Source organism: Gopherus evgoodei, chromosome 2, assembly GCF_007399415.2.
Source record: "Gopherus evgoodei ecotype Sinaloan lineage chromosome 2, rGopEvg1_v1.p, whole genome shotgun sequence".
NCBI classification, from domain to species: domain Eukaryota; kingdom Metazoa; phylum Chordata; order Testudines; family Testudinidae; genus Gopherus; species Gopherus evgoodei.
In genome coordinates this window covers 34,812,767-34,831,435 of record NC_044323.1, presented here as the reverse complement: position 1 = coordinate 34,831,435, position 18,669 = coordinate 34,812,767, and the positions used below count along the sequence as shown (strand labels likewise).

General features: G+C 38.3%; 1 protein-coding gene across 7 annotated transcripts in view; it reads right to left on the bottom strand.

Moving 5' to 3' along the window:
• ARHGAP21 (Rho GTPase activating protein 21) overlaps window positions 1-18,669 on the bottom strand; it is a 215,204-nt gene that overhangs the window by 49,695 nt on the left and 146,840 nt on the right. For 5 of the 7 annotated variants that reach the window (XM_030550346.1, XM_030550347.1, XM_030550349.1 and 2 more), the window contains 2 exons: window positions 18,290-18,344; window positions 1,093-1,122 (listed from right to left, as the gene is read on the bottom strand). In XM_030550346.1, the coding sequence (XP_030406206.1) occupies window positions 1,093-1,122; window positions 18,290-18,344 (85 nt within the window). Of the gene's footprint in view, window positions 1-394; window positions 950-1,092; window positions 1,123-18,289; window positions 18,345-18,669 lie in introns of those variants that run through there. The other 2 variants (XM_030550350.1, XM_030550352.1) reach the window with 2 other exon arrangements.

Below are 18,669 nucleotides of genomic sequence, written 5' to 3'. Positions count from 1 at the left end.
CACAGCAATCGACAGGTTAAATGGCTGCATAAGAAATTTAACCAGCACTAGAATATTCTCTGTTGTCTTGCCCTATAAAAGATTAGATAGCATTTGTATACACTTCTCCCTGAAATATAGATTCTCATATGTAAAAAGGCACTGTTGCTAAATGTAAAATGAATAAATTAGAATGACTGATAACATCTTTGTTGCCAGCCAACACCCAGCACCCTTTAAATAATCTTACATGTTATAGAAGACATTAAACAAACACTATTATAAAATTAGTTGCTTAAACTGACAGATATAAATATGAAAAAAATACATGCATATCTACCCTATACACCATTACCGTAAAATGCAAAATTAAAATTTCAAATTTGCTCTCTCTGTTTAGTAATTCACATCTTACCTTGTGTTTAAGAGCCTGACTCCTAAGAAAAATGGTTAGATTACATTTTGCACGTTTCATCAATCTCTTTTTTGCATCAAGAGACATTTCTGTAATCATTGCAAAACCAACAGCATACATAGAAAATCGAAGTCAAGCATAATTTAAACACCACTACGTTATTTTAAAACTTTAGCATTACTTGATTTAGTTAAAATGTGATGAAATAGAGAGCTGACAATTCCAATCTTGCCAATGCAGTAAATGACTAAAATGATTTCCCAGATCTTTTATACAGTTTAGGTGTGGTATCATATTACAGCATTTCCTGCTCAAATCATAACATGCTCAATTCAGACAATCAACGTGCCTTGTCTTAGCATTAGACAGGTTGTAAAAGCCCAAGTGCAGCCATAAACATAAGACTGAGAGCAAAGTACTGAGGGGGAGGGCGAGGCACTTAAAACACTGCTGCAAAAAAACATTATGTTGAGCATTAGTTAAATGCAGAATATTAAAGCAAACTGAAAAGAAATCAAAGTAACACAGGCATACTCTACAAATTAAGAGGGTTATACGCTATGAGAGGAATTTAGCTGATCAGCATATGGAGCTCAATTCCAGCATCTTGCAGGTTTTAATATTCTGGCTGCTTATAAATCTTAAGAAAAACATGCCTTACAAAGATCTGACAAATGGCTACTGTGTACATTTCTTACCAGTGCTGTGACATCCTTTGTAAACTTCAGCTGGCAGAAAATAGGAAAACATAGTAAAAGCTGCTTACAGATGTAAAGACAGAATTATGTTGTCATACTGATTCTGGATACAGCAAGCTAAAAATACATCTAATACCAATTTCTCTGGAAGGTACCAACAGAGGTTAAGGGCAGTGAAGTATAAAAAAAAATAAACTTCAGGTTCTTTGCGGACATGTCTATCTGCTTCTACCTGATTCTTGCATTTACTCTCTACCTGTTCCGGAAAGCAAAATATATTTGTGCCATTTTGCCTTGGTGCATCTTTACTGCTGCATGCAGAGTGCTCTGGTTATGTGTAACAAGGCTTCCCTTCCACTAGAGCAACATTACTGTCTCATCTCCCCTGAGCTGCTACCATCCCTGCTTCCAGATGAGGTCTTCATTATGCATCTGAAACAGTGCACCCCTTCCCCACATATATCTGAACATAACCACAAGCTGTCAGCTGACTGCAGCTGCTTTCACACTATATACCTGAAATTACAGGGATGATTCCGCAGAAACATCCTCCCCATGCGATTGGTTTCATTTTTTCCCACCCCTCATAAAACAGAAGCAAGCTGTGTTTCCATTACATGTTGCACCCTAATAGTTTTCCCCCCCCATAGCAGAATATAAAAACTGCATTTCTACACTTTTATAGAAAAGTGGCTATTTATGATTTTGACAGGCTCACAATAAAATTTAAAAAGAAACGGGGAGGAAGAGGGACACTCAGAAACATGCAAATGAAATAAGACTATTATCATGCAAAATAATAAAGACCAGGGAGAATTTTGTTAGTTTGTAAGGTAAAAAACCAAAACAGTTCTCCTTCCTGGACTAAGCTAATGTTAACGTTTTCCATAAGACCTAAGTTATAAACTGTGTTGGAGTTAGCATCTTTGTAAAATATGTCCACCACCGACAATGCTTCATTAACTTTGGAAAAAAAAACCAAAATGCTAAGATCTGGAGATGCCTCAAATTACAAAATGACTGGAAATGTAATAATTATGTACTGACAAACCTGGATGTTGAACTATTAACAATATACTTCAAAAGATAACTAATTGTCTAATGATGCTCAAAATAGGACTGAAACTTGTTTTTTTAAATATATTATATATACAAAGGTATGTATTTATGATCACAACTGCTTAATATCTGTGCAGAGCAGGCTCGCTATTGTGAGGAAAGAAGAGTTGGTTAAAAAGGGCTCTGAGGGATAGGCAGAATTCCCTAATGAGCTAATTCAGTCCAAGCTTCATTTTCAGTGGGAAAAAAAAACAACAGAGTGAGGAGTTTCCACATTTGTATTAATTAAATCCTTCCTTTTATAATCCCAGTTACGGCGCCTGCACAGAAATATTGTAACATTTAAGGAAGTGAAAGCACTGTGTTTTATTACTGTCCCGATAATACTATAAGCTGAGGAAATGAATGAGGAGATACTGGTAATATTATTATTTAGTTTGAAAAATTTTAACTGCTTTAATTAGCCAGTCAATGACCAATTTTAAAAATAGGTTCACAAATTAAATCAGACTCTTACATGCATCAAAATACATTTTTCTGGCACTCATATACCTATTTGCATACAGTTAAAACTATACTGGGAAAAATGTGCATATTCTTTTCAGTCTTTTAATTCCTCTTAGTGGTTTAATACGTGAAAGACTAATATACAGCCTCAAATCTGTTACACTAAAAGATATGTTTACAAAAAATGAGCCACTGTGGTTTGGCTTAAATTAGGGTAGTGAACTTCTCTGACTTTTTAAAAGCGCTACCCCATTGAAGTCCCTAATGACAAGAACTGCCAAACACCTAGGAATGCATTGAGTGTTTAAAAAGCTCAGCACCCACAAAAGTTTATCTTTTTAATTATCCAAAAGCACTGCATTGCAACCTTGTATACATTCCTACTTCCCATAAAAATCAGATGAAGTTCTATGAAAGCATGCTATAGAACTACAATTATACTTATCCTGTAAATCTGTTGCTCTACTTCAGTGGTTCTCAAACTGTGGGTCGGGACTCCAAAGTGGGTCACGACCTCATTTTAATGGGGTCGCCAGGGCCGACTTAGACTTGCTGGGGCCCAGGGTCGAAGTCTGAGCCCAACCATGCAGGGCGGGGCTGCAGGGCTCAGGTTACAGGCCCCCCTGCCTGGGGCTGAAGCCCTTGGGCTTTGTTCTCCCCCACCCCAAACACACACACAAGGTGATGGGGAACGGGCAGTCTCAGGCTTCGGTACCCCCTCCTGGGGTCAAGAAGTAATTTTTTTTTTGGCCCAAAGGGTCGCGGTGCCATGAACTTTGAAAACCTGTGCTCTACTTATAAGATAATGGGAAATGCAGCCATTATTTAGAAGAAAAACACTGTTTTTAATCAAGTTGAGTAAGAATAATCTATATCATAAAACACTGTATAATTCTATCCCTCTCCCATATCCTCTGTCTGTTTTTGTTTGTACTTGTAAAGCACCTAGCACAATGGATCTCTAACAACAACAATTATTTCATCCTATTTTAAGTCAATAAGAAATATTTTATCAGCTCATATTACACTAAATAATTAATCTAAGATGTTCATTTTTTTTTTAAATTTTCACTACATTTTTATGCCATTTAACATTAGAACAACTAAAATACAAACCCAGTTTTTCTTTTTCTTTCCAGGGTTATTACCTGCAGCCACCACATGTGGTCAAATTTTAATTAAAACACACAGTTCCATTTCAGAAACAACTAAAACAATATACTGGGATAAGTGATTTAAAAGATTATCATAGTAAACTTTGTATCCTGAGAACTTGTGCCCACTGGCCCCAACCCACACACACATTTGAGCACATATTTAACTTAAAGCACGTGCAAAGTCTGAATTATTTCAATGGGACCACCTGCACACTAAGTTAAGCACATGTTTAAGTGCTTTGCTTGATCAGGTACCCACATGATCAGCATCTTGGAGAGCTGAGCCATTGAGAGGGCTTCTTCCCTCCCCAGCCAGTTGCATTTTCTTAATATTTCATTTCTTTACTAATCCATTTAATTGTGCTCTTGCCTATTCCTGCCCTTCACCATTCTGCATTCACAGGGGAGCACTATATCAGACACAGTTCTCTTTAAATAGGGATGCATCATCACCCATCCTGCAGCATCTTTGTTTAGTTTATTTGTGCCAAGAATACAGTTCAAGAGGTTCATTTAAATGAAAAAACCCCAACATATTACTGGCGTACAATATTCTATGAAAACAACACACTGACCTACCCTCTCTCCTTCCAATGGTGAATGCTGGGAAAATTCTTGTTTAAATATTTAAAATCTTAAACCCAAGACATTTAATTTAACTCATCATCAGTATAAGGAATTTTTTTTACTGCAAATAAATGTCACTTTAAATTGGTCATTTATCGGACAAATTATATTTGCTAAACATCATTCCTCAATGCCATAAAACAGGGTTTACTGAGCAAGTTAATCCTATATATTTCTATCCTCTTCATCTCCTCCTTCCTTGAGCATAATACCTGCAACATCTCCCATCCCCAAGTGTTTACTAGTAAAGCTTTACATTAACTTCTGTGGGCAATAAATATTTGCTTTAATTCAAAAGCTGAAAGCTGCAGTTAACCAAATACCCCAAGAATACTGTCAAAATACAACTCTTACTTAAACATACTTGATTACAAAACATTTCATAGTTTGAAAGGATGATAAAACAGCACTGAAGATCAACATGGACCCATTAGTTTGAGGGAAACTACATGATTCAGGTAACTAGTAAAGGGGGACAGACTTTCAGCAGCAGGTGGGTAGTGACTGAAGACAAGTTATGATCCAATAATAGATGTCTATGTGAAATAAACGGACAGATTAGGTTCACTTCCTCATGGGCATGTCTGCATCACAAAAAACATCGCAGTTTGAAATGACTGACCTCTTTATTGGCCCTCTATCAGCGACATTGATGGCCTCCAAGATCATCTGATACCCTAGTGCTCCTCTTCCACAACCCCAAAAATGTCCTTGGATTTGACCCTCTTAATGTAGCTACAGCCTTAGTAAAAGCACGTTGGAGAAGTGGAAATCTCTTTTCTCTGTTTCACATAACCAATGTATTCTTGGGTTGCTGTTTAAGTCTCCTTCTTCTGAAGCATCAGAGGTGGAAACAGCTGGTAATGGAACACTGGACAGTGCATTCTAAAGCCCTGAGGTGGCACCAAGCATTCTCACTCAGGTGCTTAGCTGACTGGTTCTTGCTCCCATGTCCAGCCTTTAAATCACCATATGTGGTATTGTGAAGGAATTTTCCCCAGGTCAGATTGGGAGAGAAACTTTGGGATTTTTCTTCACCTTCCTCTGCATCACATCATGCAGGTGACTTGCTGGTATTATCTGGGTCTCTCTCATTTAATGCCTTGGCATTGATGCATCTTGATCCCGCCTATTCTCTGCCCATGGCACACAACAGTTTAACTTCCCGTGGGCTGTAATATTTTGGTGTAATTTTGGTTGTTGAGTTTAGTGTGTGGGTGTTGGGTGGCATTGCTGGTCAGACAAGATTACCTCCCTTCTAGCCTTAAACTCTACAACTATGAGTGTAACAGCTGTGAGTCTGAACATCACCAGCAGAAGAGAAAGCAGCAGCAGAATTGTTATTTTGGGGAGTCCTTATTGCCACTCCTTGTTCTCAATCAGGGAGTGAGTGCCAGTTCATTAAAAGAGAAATTTGATCTCAAAACAAGTGAGGATTTAAAAAAAAAAAACAAAACATGTTCAAGGGTCTTTGAATTTTGAAAGCTGTTTTGGGGCTGAGAACAATAATTTATTGCTTCTTGATATAATTAAATTTTTAAAGCTAGATGTATATTTTTAAGATCTGGATATATTCAGCTGGTAATTACTTGGTTTTCTCCTTCGCACCGTGCATACAGGACCATTTCGGACAATAGTTAACTTGACAAAAGAAGCATCTCTGCTCACCATGACCCAGGTCCGAAATACGGTACCAAAATTCAAATTAAAAATTCCACAATTTTCAGTTTCAGAAAGGATTAAATTACACATCATCAGAACGTAAGAACGGCCATACCGTGTCAGAACAATGGTCCAGCTAGCCCAGTATCCGGTCTCTGGACAGTGGCCAATGCTAGGTGATTCAGAAGGAATGAACAGAACAGACAGTCATTGAGTGATCCATCAGCTGTTGTCCACTCCCAGCTTTTGGCAGTCATAGATTATGGATGCCCAGAGCTTGGGGTTGCATCCCCAAGTATTGACGGACCTGACATCCATAAACTTACCTATTTCTTTTTTGAACCCCGTTGTACTTTTGGCCTTCACAACATCCGCTGGCAATGAGTTCCAAAGGTTGATTGTGTGTTGTGTGAAGTAGTACTGCCTTATGTTTGTTTTAAACCTGCTGCCTATTAATTTCATTAGGTGTGAAATTATGTGAACGAATTCATATTCATAATTTGATAGACCTCTCATGTCCTCCATCATGGTATGGGCGTGGCATGATGAGATTTTCTGGCTTATCTGTCCCTTTCCTAGTGGTTCCCAGCATTGTTAGCTTTTTGACTGCTGCTGCATATTGAGCAGATTTTTTCAGAGAACTATTCACAACAACTCCACAATCTTTTTCTTGAGTGGAAACAGCTAATTTAGATCCATCATTTTGTATGTATAGTTGGGACTGTTTTCTCCAATGTGCAGTACTCTGCATTTATCAACACTGAATTTCATCACCCAGTTTTGACAGATCCCTTTGTAACTCTTTGTAGTCTGCTTTGGACTTAACTCTCTTGAAAAATTTTGTATAGTCTGTAAATTTTGCCATCTCACAGTTTACCCGTTTTCCAGATCATTTATAAATATGCTAAACAGCACTGGTCCCAGTACAAATACCTGGGGGACACCACTAGTTATCATTCTAGAAACTGACCTTTTATTCCTATCCTTTGTTTCCTATCTTTTAAACCAGTTACAGATCCATGAGAGAACCTTCCCTCTTCCCCCATCACAGCTTACTTTGCTCTCTTTGGTGAGAGACTTTGTCAAATGCTTTCTGAAAGTCCAAGAAGAAAGCAAGATTAAACCAGATTACAAAATAAATAAATTGCTCTTCTCTCTCAAAAAAATACAATGCAGTCAGTTTTTTGAGGAACAGCAAATTGTAATATGCTGGCATTTATTTCAAATGTTGAGATAATACATTGTCATTAATGGGACATCAAATGAAAAATAGTTTAATGATCTTTTCCTGAATCCAACTTCAGTGGTTTTATTTAAACATAAGCTAGAATACCCTTCTGACAAAGTTACAGTCCGTAGCCCTTGGATCCTTCAAAGATGACATCTACAAGTTGCCAAAGTAATCCACAAGGATGCAATCATGTTCCCTTTTGGGCTAGATCCCAAGAGGAGATTGCAGTTTTGAATCTTTCGAAGTAAGGTAGTTGGAGGTGTGCTGTAACCAGAATAGATGACCTTTTGAGTTCTGCAGCTGATGATAGAATCTCCAGAGAATGAAAAATGGAGGGTCTCTACACTCTGTAAAGCCCTAGTAAGGAGTGAAACTTTCACTTTGAAGAAAATCTGAGAATCTGGGTAATAGAAGGGCTGGATTATGAGAGACATCTACGTGTAAGCGTGAAGTGCTTGTCTTCTGCTATTAATGCATTTAGAGTAGATTTAGGGTAATATTTGTAGTTTTGTTTGTGCTATTATGTTTAATCAATTTATTGCTGCTGTGCTCTTTATATAATAGTGTTCCAGCACAGAAGGGGAAAATTAATGGAACTAAAGCACCATGAGAGTGGTGAAACAATTTATAAACTGTATACATCTCATCAAAAGGAGGGTTAAAGGTGTTAGAGGAGTAACCAGCATGAGAACAACACACACAAAACTTAACTGCCACTAACTTTCCTGAAGGTATCCTCATAAAAACAGAATGATTAGCTCCTTTAAGAAAAAGCCATAGCCATTAAGTATCACTGGATTTAAAAGTTAACATATTAGCTCAGTCTTACTGGTTCCCTGGAAGATATTTAGATTACATCCAAACAAGTTTTTTTTTTACACTCCTATTATTTAAAAAAAATTAAAAGCTGAATGAGTCATTCAGGAAACTGAGGTTTTATTTTATGTTTTAAAGAAAAGGGTGGAGGTCCTTGCATCTTTGCATCAGAAATGCTGGGAATGCTAAAGCCGTAACACCCAAAATACATGAAGAATGCCTCATGACAGAAAATAACTACCCAGGGCTGAGAAATGATAAACAAAGACAGGAAGATGGCTGCTACCATAAGGTTTTAAAGGCTGGAGAGAATATAATATGAAGATCCTTAGGGCTCCAAGATGGATACAAGCCTGCTCCACCTTCCCTCCTACAGAAAAAAATAAAACATGGTCTTTGGGGAAAAGTGCCAATTCGGCAGTTATACAATACCATACAAAACTGGCCAATTCTGGGAAAAAGTCCAGATCTAGGGGAAGAGAGTACTTCTGTGTCTTTTGGCAATACGTGCAGATTTCATAGTCAACTTCAGGGAGCAGCAGCTCTTGAAAAATGCAGCAGCTACAGCCATGTATGGAGCTTTCCTTTTAAAAAGGAATTTCACAGTAGGTAGATTAAAAGTATTAATACCTAGACCCTCCCATACCCACTCTTTTCCAGCAAGCTAAGTGCAAAAGGTTGTATATTTTTTTCAACAGTCTACTTTCTGCTCCTGCTAGAAGATTATCTCCAGTATTACACACAATAGCTTCCAACTGTAGCTGTTTGAGGGATACATTAAATGAGCTTAAATATTTCATTTTGTAGCAAGGCAGAATGATGAGTTACATAAGAAAACTCACTGGGCCATCTAAACACTGACTCCACTGACATCCCTTTGAATGTCTGGTGTTAAATCATACACATTTTATAAATATAGCTTTGTTTCACAAGTACACTTCATTGATTATTGTTACATCAGCTGAAAGTTAGATTATTCTAAAAAGCTTCTTTTAGTAAAGAAAATACAACACAAAATTGTGCTTCTGTCCTTTAAACTTTTAGGGTAAAGAAAAATAGATTTCTGATTGCATAGTATAGCTAAACTCTGATATTTCATGCCAGATGCTCAATCGCTGAGTAGCTTTTCTCTTCTAGCCTCAGTTCAGCATCTGTCTTGCCTATAATCTGCTCTAAAATTCAGTGCAACTGTACAAGATACCTGTTTCTAGATATTTTAACACTATCCCCATTTTCAGAAGATTTAATTCCTTCCAATTAATAAAATTATTGCTAAGTGTGCCAGTTGCTGAAACTGAATATCATGGTTAGGTCCACTGCTACGGGACAAAAGTGAGATGCAGAGCTGGCAATTTTTATGGGCAAAGGGCTGAAGGGCCCAGATCTGGCACCGCCTCCCTCAGAGGCTTTGTTTTGATCCCACTTCCTCTAGATCAGGGGTGGCCGACCTGAGCCTGTGAAGGAGCCAGAATTTACCAATGTACATTGCCAAAGAGCCACAGTAATATGTCAGCAGCTCCCCTGCCCACCCCCCCAGGCCTCCCGCCCACTGGCAGCTCTGCGATCAGCATCTCCCCCTCCCTCCCCACACCTCCCAATCAGCTGCTTTGTGGCATGCAGGAGACTGGGGGCGGGTGAAGCAAGGCCATGGCAGGCTCAGGGGAGGGGGCAGGAACGGGTGGAGGGGGGGTAGGGCCTGTGGCAGAGCCAGGGGTTGAGCAGTGAGCACCCCCTGGCACATTGGAAAGTTGGCACCTGTAGTAGCTCCAGCCCTGGAGTTGGTGCCTATACACGGAGCTGCATGTAGCTCCGGAGCCACGGTGGCCACCCCTGCCCTAGATGCTGCTGAGTTGTTACACAGAAGCCACCAACCAGAACTACATCTGGCTTCATTGCTGCTTTCAGGGAAGGGGATTTCTCCCCATACAGTTACATAGCCTCTTCTGGTCTTTGCTAGGCCCTCCTCTCCCCTACAATGCCCACAGAAGCACCTAAATTTGGGCCTCTCGTTCTCCTCTTCATCTACCCAACAGAACAGCTCCTTTTTAGACACATGTAACAGGCTGCAATATTTTTGTCATCTTTTTATAATGACAGGTTTTTCACTGTTGTGACAGTCCAGTATAGACTTGTCCACTTAAATAAAATTCAGTCAGACTTGTGCTCCTAATTCCTTTAGGTGCCCCTGCAAATCCCATATATGGGCTATTTTTAAAAATGTATTAAATTGTATTTAAGGAATGCATTGTTATAGTTTATTCCATGGACTTTTACTATATATTTTCTTTTCAACACTTTGCACAGCCTTCCTCTGGAGGCAATTAACTGTTAAATTAACTTAGCTCCACAATTAAGTAGCCTGTATGGGAGAGCAACTTTAGACTGCTACTCTCTGTTACAGTATATTGTGTAAGAATGATTTACTGTGCTGCATGTGAACAGGTACCTGAAGCCTATTGCAAGGAGGCAGAGCTGAGGTTGCAAATGAAACCTCAACACTGTCACTCCCTGACGGTTTAGTGCTGAACCTTGCAGCCTTAATGTTCTCTATATGTACTTTAAAAAAAAAAAAAAAAGAATTTCTTAGGATACTTAAGAAAACCCAAATACAGGAAAACTTTTCATAAATAAAATAATAAATATTCAATCTAAAATTAAATCATCATATTTAATTAAAGAAGAGGCAACAGTATAATGAAGCTGTGGAACTATTTAGACAAAAAACAGCAGAAACCATAGGCAATGCACACTGAAGTCCACAAGAGGGATCGCTTCGCTTGTATCCTACAGGAAGTTCATGAGAGAACCCCTCTTCCACAAGCTTTATGAGAAGTGCATCTTATACTTTAAAAAAGTTCTACCACCTATTCACATCTAAAGCCTTAACTCATTCACTACACATTTACTACATATTTTACACTACACAGATAATTTTTGTTCATGCTTAAGTTAAATTTTTTCCCTTTGCCTCGCGTTTTTAAATCTGAAAAAATATAGACCAATAATACTAAGTGTACAGAATGATTTTTCAAAGGCTCATAGCTAAATCAAATAAAAAATAAAGTTCTCTAGAACACTCAAAAGTTCTTTCCAATAAGGGCTATTTCTATGCTACGTTTTAGCTTTCTCCCCATGCAATTTTGATACTAGAGAGTTTTTTTTAGTTACAAAAAATAATTATTCCCAAATAACGGAGGAAGTCTTTTTTACTAAAAAAGCAGATCAACCAGTTTTGCTCAAACATGCCAAAATAAATAGATTAGATCATCATGGGACCAATCTAGAGAATTACAGTCTGGAAGAGTTAATAAATTTTAAGTGACTAAAAACAAGGATTAGAATGTGTTATACGCTCTCAGTTTTCTATTTAATAAACTGTACAGAACATAATTTACTAGGTTTCTCTTGCTTTAGCTATATCTTCTTTCCCATATCTAACCAAGGTTAATATTTTCCTGCTTTGTTTTCTGTATCTTTCTTCTTTCCCTCTACCCTATAAAGTAGATGCCCTTTTCTATGTCTACATTACACGTTTTACCTCCTCCTCTGTTTTCAGTCTCTCTCAGTTCTTCCCCCAAAACAAAATACTCATACCTCTCCCTCACTTCTCTTTTCTAACAAATTCTGCCTCTCACCACTCTGCCACATACATTTTCATACCCAAAATCTTACCCCTACCCATCTTACTTCCTTCATTCATAAGCCAGAAAGGTCTTCTAGAGCCGGAGGGATTCTACCAGAAGACTAAAGATAGGCACTCCCCCTCAATCTTTCCTTCCGTTTTTAATTTTGATGCTGCCTGACAAGAGCTACCAGCAACAGGCAAGGCTTTGGAAGCTGTTTGCAGACTAAGGCAAACAAATTTCAGCAATTTTCATTCAGTTCACATTATAACCAGAGAGACTAGAAGTCTTGTCCCTATTGAAATCAATGAGCTGCAGCAATAATTTAACAAAAAAAATTTTTTTTAATGCTAATTTGTCAAAACCAAATGTGTTCTCGTGAAAGGGCTGTTTTTTGACAATCTTCATTTCAAAGACTTTAGGGAAAAAAAGTTTTGAAATTGTGGAAAAGTCCCATCTCACTGTTTTATTTTGTTTTTTAAATCAGCTTTTCGGTTCAAAAACAAATTGTTTTTACATTTAAGCTTGTAAAAAAAGTCAAAATCAACGACAAATGTTTAAAAATTATCAAAGCACTTTGACTGACAGACAAATTGTTTTGGGATTGTCCGTTTGTGTAAGTTTGAGATTTTGAATTGTGTCTCGAATGGAAACAGTTTTAAATCTTGAAAATGTGTGCAGGTTTCTGTGATGAGGTTCACCCCATGCTTGCCCTGAAGGGGTTAATGTAGATTGAGAAGAGTGCTAATTAATCCAGCAGGCCACAGCTGAGCGAAATCAGGTGGCTAAGCAATCCCAACTCAGTGAGGGAATCAAGTTAAGGAGGAACAAGCTGGGTCAGATTTATGAAGCTAGGAAATTGGCAGCATAGGAGTCTGCTGGGAAACAGGCTACAGTCATTCCCTATGAGAAGGGAGGAGTGTTTGGAGGCTGCACAGGCAGGTAGCCTACAGTTACTCCCTAAGAGGAGTGAGTTGGAAAAGCTGGCAAACCCAGAGAGGGGGAGTGCCAGATGTTAAGGAAAGGGCTCAGGGAAAGGCACCAAGGTCTAGAAGGGAATGGACCTTGGCTGCTCACTAGATGGTCCCTGAGCCGGAACCCAGAGTTGAGGGCAGTCCTGGTCTCCCCTACTACTTGCTGAGGGAGTAGCACCATGTGACAGTGAAAGGAAAAAGTACCTAAGACTGCTGAGCAAAAACTTTGAAAGATTATCCCAGAAGGGGAAAATTCAGAGTGACCTGGCCAGAGGGGCAAGTCACAAAGAGGCTGCAGATCGTGGAGTGAGAGAGGGGCTGCAGAGCGGAAGAGAGATGGAGAGGTGGTTTGCAACCACAGAAAGGGGTGTCAGCTTCACAAGCTATTCCTCAGAGAGTGACCAGGAGGAGGTGCCATCCTAGCGGTGAGTTGAGCACCCCGTCACAGATGGGAAAAACCTGGTTCCTGCTCACCCCACGTCAATGAAAGTTTTGTCATGGACTACACCAAGGCCAGGCTTTCACCCTTAATTCCCTTTTTAAATAAGGAAAGCAAAATATTCCACAGAAACTAACACTTGCTTTGAAAAACTTCCTAATTGCTACAGGTGAATGGATTATTCAAAGTCCTGTTTTCAGGAAATAAATTTAATGACAAAAAAAATCTACATTCACACACTACCATGGACATGTTTATAAAATATTCAAAGAACAGAAAAACAGTGACACATTATTCAAATACTTACCGCAGTAATCAGTCATCAGCACACTGATGAGACTGCCAAGCAGCCTAATGTTTACCATAACCAACATTATTTTCAGAAAATAATTAATCCATTCTCTCTTTTTACAGCTAGGCAATGAACCTTTTATCAACTTACCACCACTGTTAACCATTAACTCTGAAGCTTCCTACAATATATACCGTGTTTAATTACAGAAGTTTACAAGAGCTTCTGATGCAAGAAAACACTGCCACCTGAAGATCTGCATCATGGAATTTGTTGATTAACTGCCACAGAGCAAAAAGTCAGCTCAAGCCCTTTGTGCGCAGTAAGGAAATTTTTTGAGAATCTGTATTCAGACTCTGAGGTTGAACTTTACTTTTTATTTTAACTATAAAGGCTGATTTGCCACAACTTAAAAAAAATAGGTTACTTAACATCAAATACAATTCTTAGACGTGAGAAAGGCAATGTAGATTCTCAACTCTAAAAATCATTCAGAGACTGTCTCCCCATAGACAAAAGAAAGGAAGTTCCATTTTGTTTTGTTATTCTGAAGACTATGCTCTAATCCCCAGAGTGCATTGCTCTGGGAAGAGGGGAGGAAGGTCCTTCGCTGAACCTGGGCAAAAGAACATCTCTACAAGAAACACAAAAGAAATCTCTAAATCGCTGATATTTAGGAACCTAATTCAAAGAAGGATGAAGTTACATGAACGAAACATCCTGAAATTAATAACTAATCATTTTATTACTAAACTTCATTCAAGAGATTGTTTCTCCGCCTCCCCCTCCCCCCGAGGACATTTATATTAAAGTGAAAAAAAAGGTAAAAAAAGACTAACCCATTTCTGGCATAGCACAATCAGTTTTTAGTATCTGCACCCTTTCAGAAACTGTCAACAAAGCTATAACATTATGTCCCACTGAAGTTTTCATTCAGATAAATGAAGGTCATAGTGGAAATATTTACAATGATCTGATGTTTCTGATTGGTTAGCAAACTGCTCCTACTAGCAGTCTTTTTCAGCGGGCTAGCCTGGTGCTCAGTGGTAGCACAACATGCTCAGCCTTGGAGTACTTGCAGCAACAGAAAAGGAAGCTTCTCTAATAAGACCTCTGGTAAACGATGTGCAGTACTGATAGTCCTGGAGACACAAGCCCTCTTTTATCCACCAAACAGATGTAACATGGTCAATCGAAGGATAGAACAATCAGACCATAAGCATGCTTCAACCCTGACGTAGAAGGAACTGACTTTAGGGGCAAGAGGATATTTTAGACTCCATAGCCTAAGCTATTCTTGGCATCTCTGCTGAAGCTGCCAACATCCAGTGATATAGGTTCAAACTATAACTCTCATGACAACAGCCTGGGAGATCTACAAAGGCAATGCAGCATACCTTGAGTAGCAAGGTTAGGGGTACAAGAAAGAGACAAGCAGGGACCTAACATTTGATCTGTGTTGATGGATTTGAAAATAGCCTCACTCTGCTCTCCTACCCTGGCAGGACAGCTGGCCCAAGAGGTTTGGGAGATCACTGTAAAGACATGGGGAATAACAGGGATTCTTAGATAGTCACACTGTGTTTCCAGAGAAACAAACTAAACAAAATTTCACAAGATTTTTTTCAAACTCAGAACACTAAATGGGGATGGGTTTTTGTGTCACACAAAGAAATCTGTCCAAGAATCAAGGTAACTTCCTACATTATAATAATCTATATCACACTTGTTGCCAGTCGTGACCCTAGGCATCCTGTAATCGCATTCCACACACTACTGCAATAATATCTGTACAAAATATGGTATATGAAAGCTAACATGCTGGTTATTAATATTGTAAAGTGCATGTGTTAATGTTATATGAGAAATTACAAATTATCTCTGTATGATGTTGTTCTAACATGTTTAAAACAAGACAGCCAAAGGAAAGTGGGTTTACCTCTATTTCCATATTAACAGTAAACCAAGCTTCAAGCTAAACCAGTGGGGATTATCCTGCTCCTGAACTTGAGAGACAGAGAATTAAGGAAGCTCCTGCACCCCAGAGACACACAGGAGACTGAATCCCCAGGAGACCTTCCTGATTTGTAAGACAAAAGCAATCTCTTTGGGAAAAGAACAAACAGAGACAGACTTCATTTTTATCCTTCACTTTAAGGAAATCAAATCGGTTGGTTGCTTTATCTCCTTGATGGGTCCCGGCCACCAAAAAACTTGAAAGAAAGTTGTGGGTTAAAAGAAATCATCTTGAACAAAGACTGTCTTGCTAGGTTAAGTCTTATACTTTCAGGTGCATTTTTTCACTTTTATTTGCTTATAACCATCCTCTCTTTTTTACCTGGTACCACTACTTAGTCCATGCTCTTTTGTTAATAAACTAGTTTTATTCCTACATAAACCAATTCAGCTCTGTGTTTGAAGAGAAGGTCATATTTACCCCAGTTAAATTAATAAGTCAAGATGTACCAACTCATTAACAGAGCAGCAAACTTAATATCTTCTGTGAATATACAGTGGTAGAGGCCGTGCATTGCAGAGGAATGTCTGAGGAGCTCAGGGGCTGGAGTTCTCCGATTGTTACCTGCTAGGCAAGATTTGCGCTGGGAAAGCATTAAGAAGTATGTTGGTGAGGAAGACAAACTGGTGTGGCCAGGAGCTGATGCACAATCTAATCACCAGCAACTCCCACGCTTACTGAGGCAGAGAGGTAACAGTAGCTCACAGCTATGGGTATCCCCAGCAGCATGTTACACAAGTCTTTATTAATCACAGATATTTTTGATAACTGTATAAAACAAAGTTAACTGATAAATTGTTACAGAATACAGTAATCAGGGACATAGTTACTTGAGGCTTAATTTCTAACCAAGAAAAATGGACATCTTCTATATATTAGCAGAACACTTAAAGCTAGAAATTAAACAGCTATTTTTTTTAATTTAAAAAAAAGATTACTCTCCAATAGCAACAATGAAGTCAAATTTCATTACAGTAGCACAGTGTATGTTACACTAGTAAAAGATCTGTTATTTCAATTTTAAAACCCTTTGTTGTAAGATTTATATTATGCTATGAAGTGTCCTCTGGTTTGAAACTTAGCATTCAACATTTCAGTTTAGTGAAATCTTAATGTAACTTTATATTTGACAAATTTTGGAAAAAATTCATTTGTCCATTCTTGCACTAGCAAATGTAAAATAAAATTAAATGAACAACATGAGTTATGGGCAGTATTTAAGTGACCTAAAAAAAAGTATGTTTTTTTTTTTTTTAAAGGAAGTTGAATTCTGTAGGATGCATCTGTGGTGTGAACCATCCATTCTTGTTATTTTGAGTGTCTCAGCCGGGTATCTACTCACAGATGTCCAGTTTTTGCCTTATGTTGAATTTAAGTTAAAAGCTAAACTCTTCACTGCACCTCTGCCCCATTTCCAACCTCTCTCTATCATTATGGACACCGCCACCATTCTCGCAGTCATTCAGGACATAACCTGGGCATCCTATGCTCATTTGGGCCATTTTTAAATCTTGCCACTATTCCCACACAATATAATCCCAAAAATCCATTTTTTTCTCTCAATCCACAAACCCAAAATTCCCATCCATATCCATCATCGAATGTCTTCACTACTGAAGCTTCCTCTTTCCTGGCCTTGACTACTGTAGCCTTACTTCCCCCTCAAGTCTATTCAAAACACTGCTACTAAAATGATCTTCTTGACTTGTTGCTCTAACCACATGAAGCACCCTTCAAATTTAGATTCACTTATGTGATGCCTACAAAACCCCTGCTGCTGTCAATAGCTAACCAAGTCTTTTCAGACCTTTTGGCCTTTTCCTACTCCCTAGCTATAGCCCCAATTAACACGAACACCAATACAGGTAATTTACAAGGCTGTGCTAATTCTTCACCAGGCTCATTTGCATGTTTTATACCCTCAGCTCTTGGGTGTTCAGACTATAAGCCCTCTGGGACAGGGATCATCACTCCTCTTTAACAGTCACCAGCACAGTGGGACCTCAATCTCGGTTTTGAGCCATCATAAAAATATTTACAACAGTTTGAGTAAAAAGGTTTTGGAAAACTATTTGATGTAGAAAATAAGTTACTGTACATACTGTATTGTTTGGGGAAACTTTACAAGTTTGAGGAAAGATGTGCAATACTGTACATACAGTAACATTTTCCAAAATATAGTTCTCCTTGTTCAAATTATATGCAACTGCTACATTTTGTTATAGAAATTGTCACTGTTTTGTTTCAGGTGACACTGCATCTTTTACACAGTGCAACATTATACTTCTCTTCAAATTTGGAAGTACTTCTTACTTGGAATTGAATTCTGTGTAGAGTGCAAGTAAGTTCTTTCTGTGCAAAAAAAATTTCACAAAAAAATCTAGCAATTTTCTTAAAATAGCCCCTTCTCAAGTTCTAATATTAAGAAACCTACATTAAATCAAGTCAGACAACCATAAGCGTCAGAGTTGTGCTTTCTAAAATACCTCTTTAGCATAGCTTCAGTATTTTATGAATATAGTGGAAAATGCTATGAACAGAGGTATTTTTCTTGGGTCCTAAAAACTACTACTGGTGCTTTCACATTCTGAGATTTCAAAGATAATAAGCAAGTAGAGTAGGAGTTAAGGAGTAACAAAAATAAATGTTGTGATTCCAACTACTTCCTAACAGCAAATGTTCAAAGATTTAAAGTATTCAGAAAGCAGCATACATTGTTCAAAAAAAATTTCAGCAAATCAATGAGTTTTTTCAATAGTATATCTTATTTTCATTTTCTGAAACACAACATACCAGTTGAAGGATGTCTTCATCTTTAGGCATAACACTAAGTTCCAGTATGCAGTCACTGAAACACAACAGAACATATTACTCACAATTTTGAAAAAGTGGATTTTATGTTCAGTTAATACAAGGAGAATGACACTGGTTAAAATATGGTCTGCTTGCTTCCCCCATGTCAGAACTTGTCAAGCACTCACCCTTTAAAAGTTAAAAAATGCTTAGCCTTTCAAATGAGTCTATTCCAAAGGTAGGCAACCTATGGCACGTGTGCCGAAGGTGGCACGCGAGCTGATTTTCAGTGGCACTCACACTGCCCAGGTCCTGGCCACCAGTTCAGGGTGCTCTGCATTTTCATTTAATTTTAAATTAAGCTTCTTAAACATTTTAAA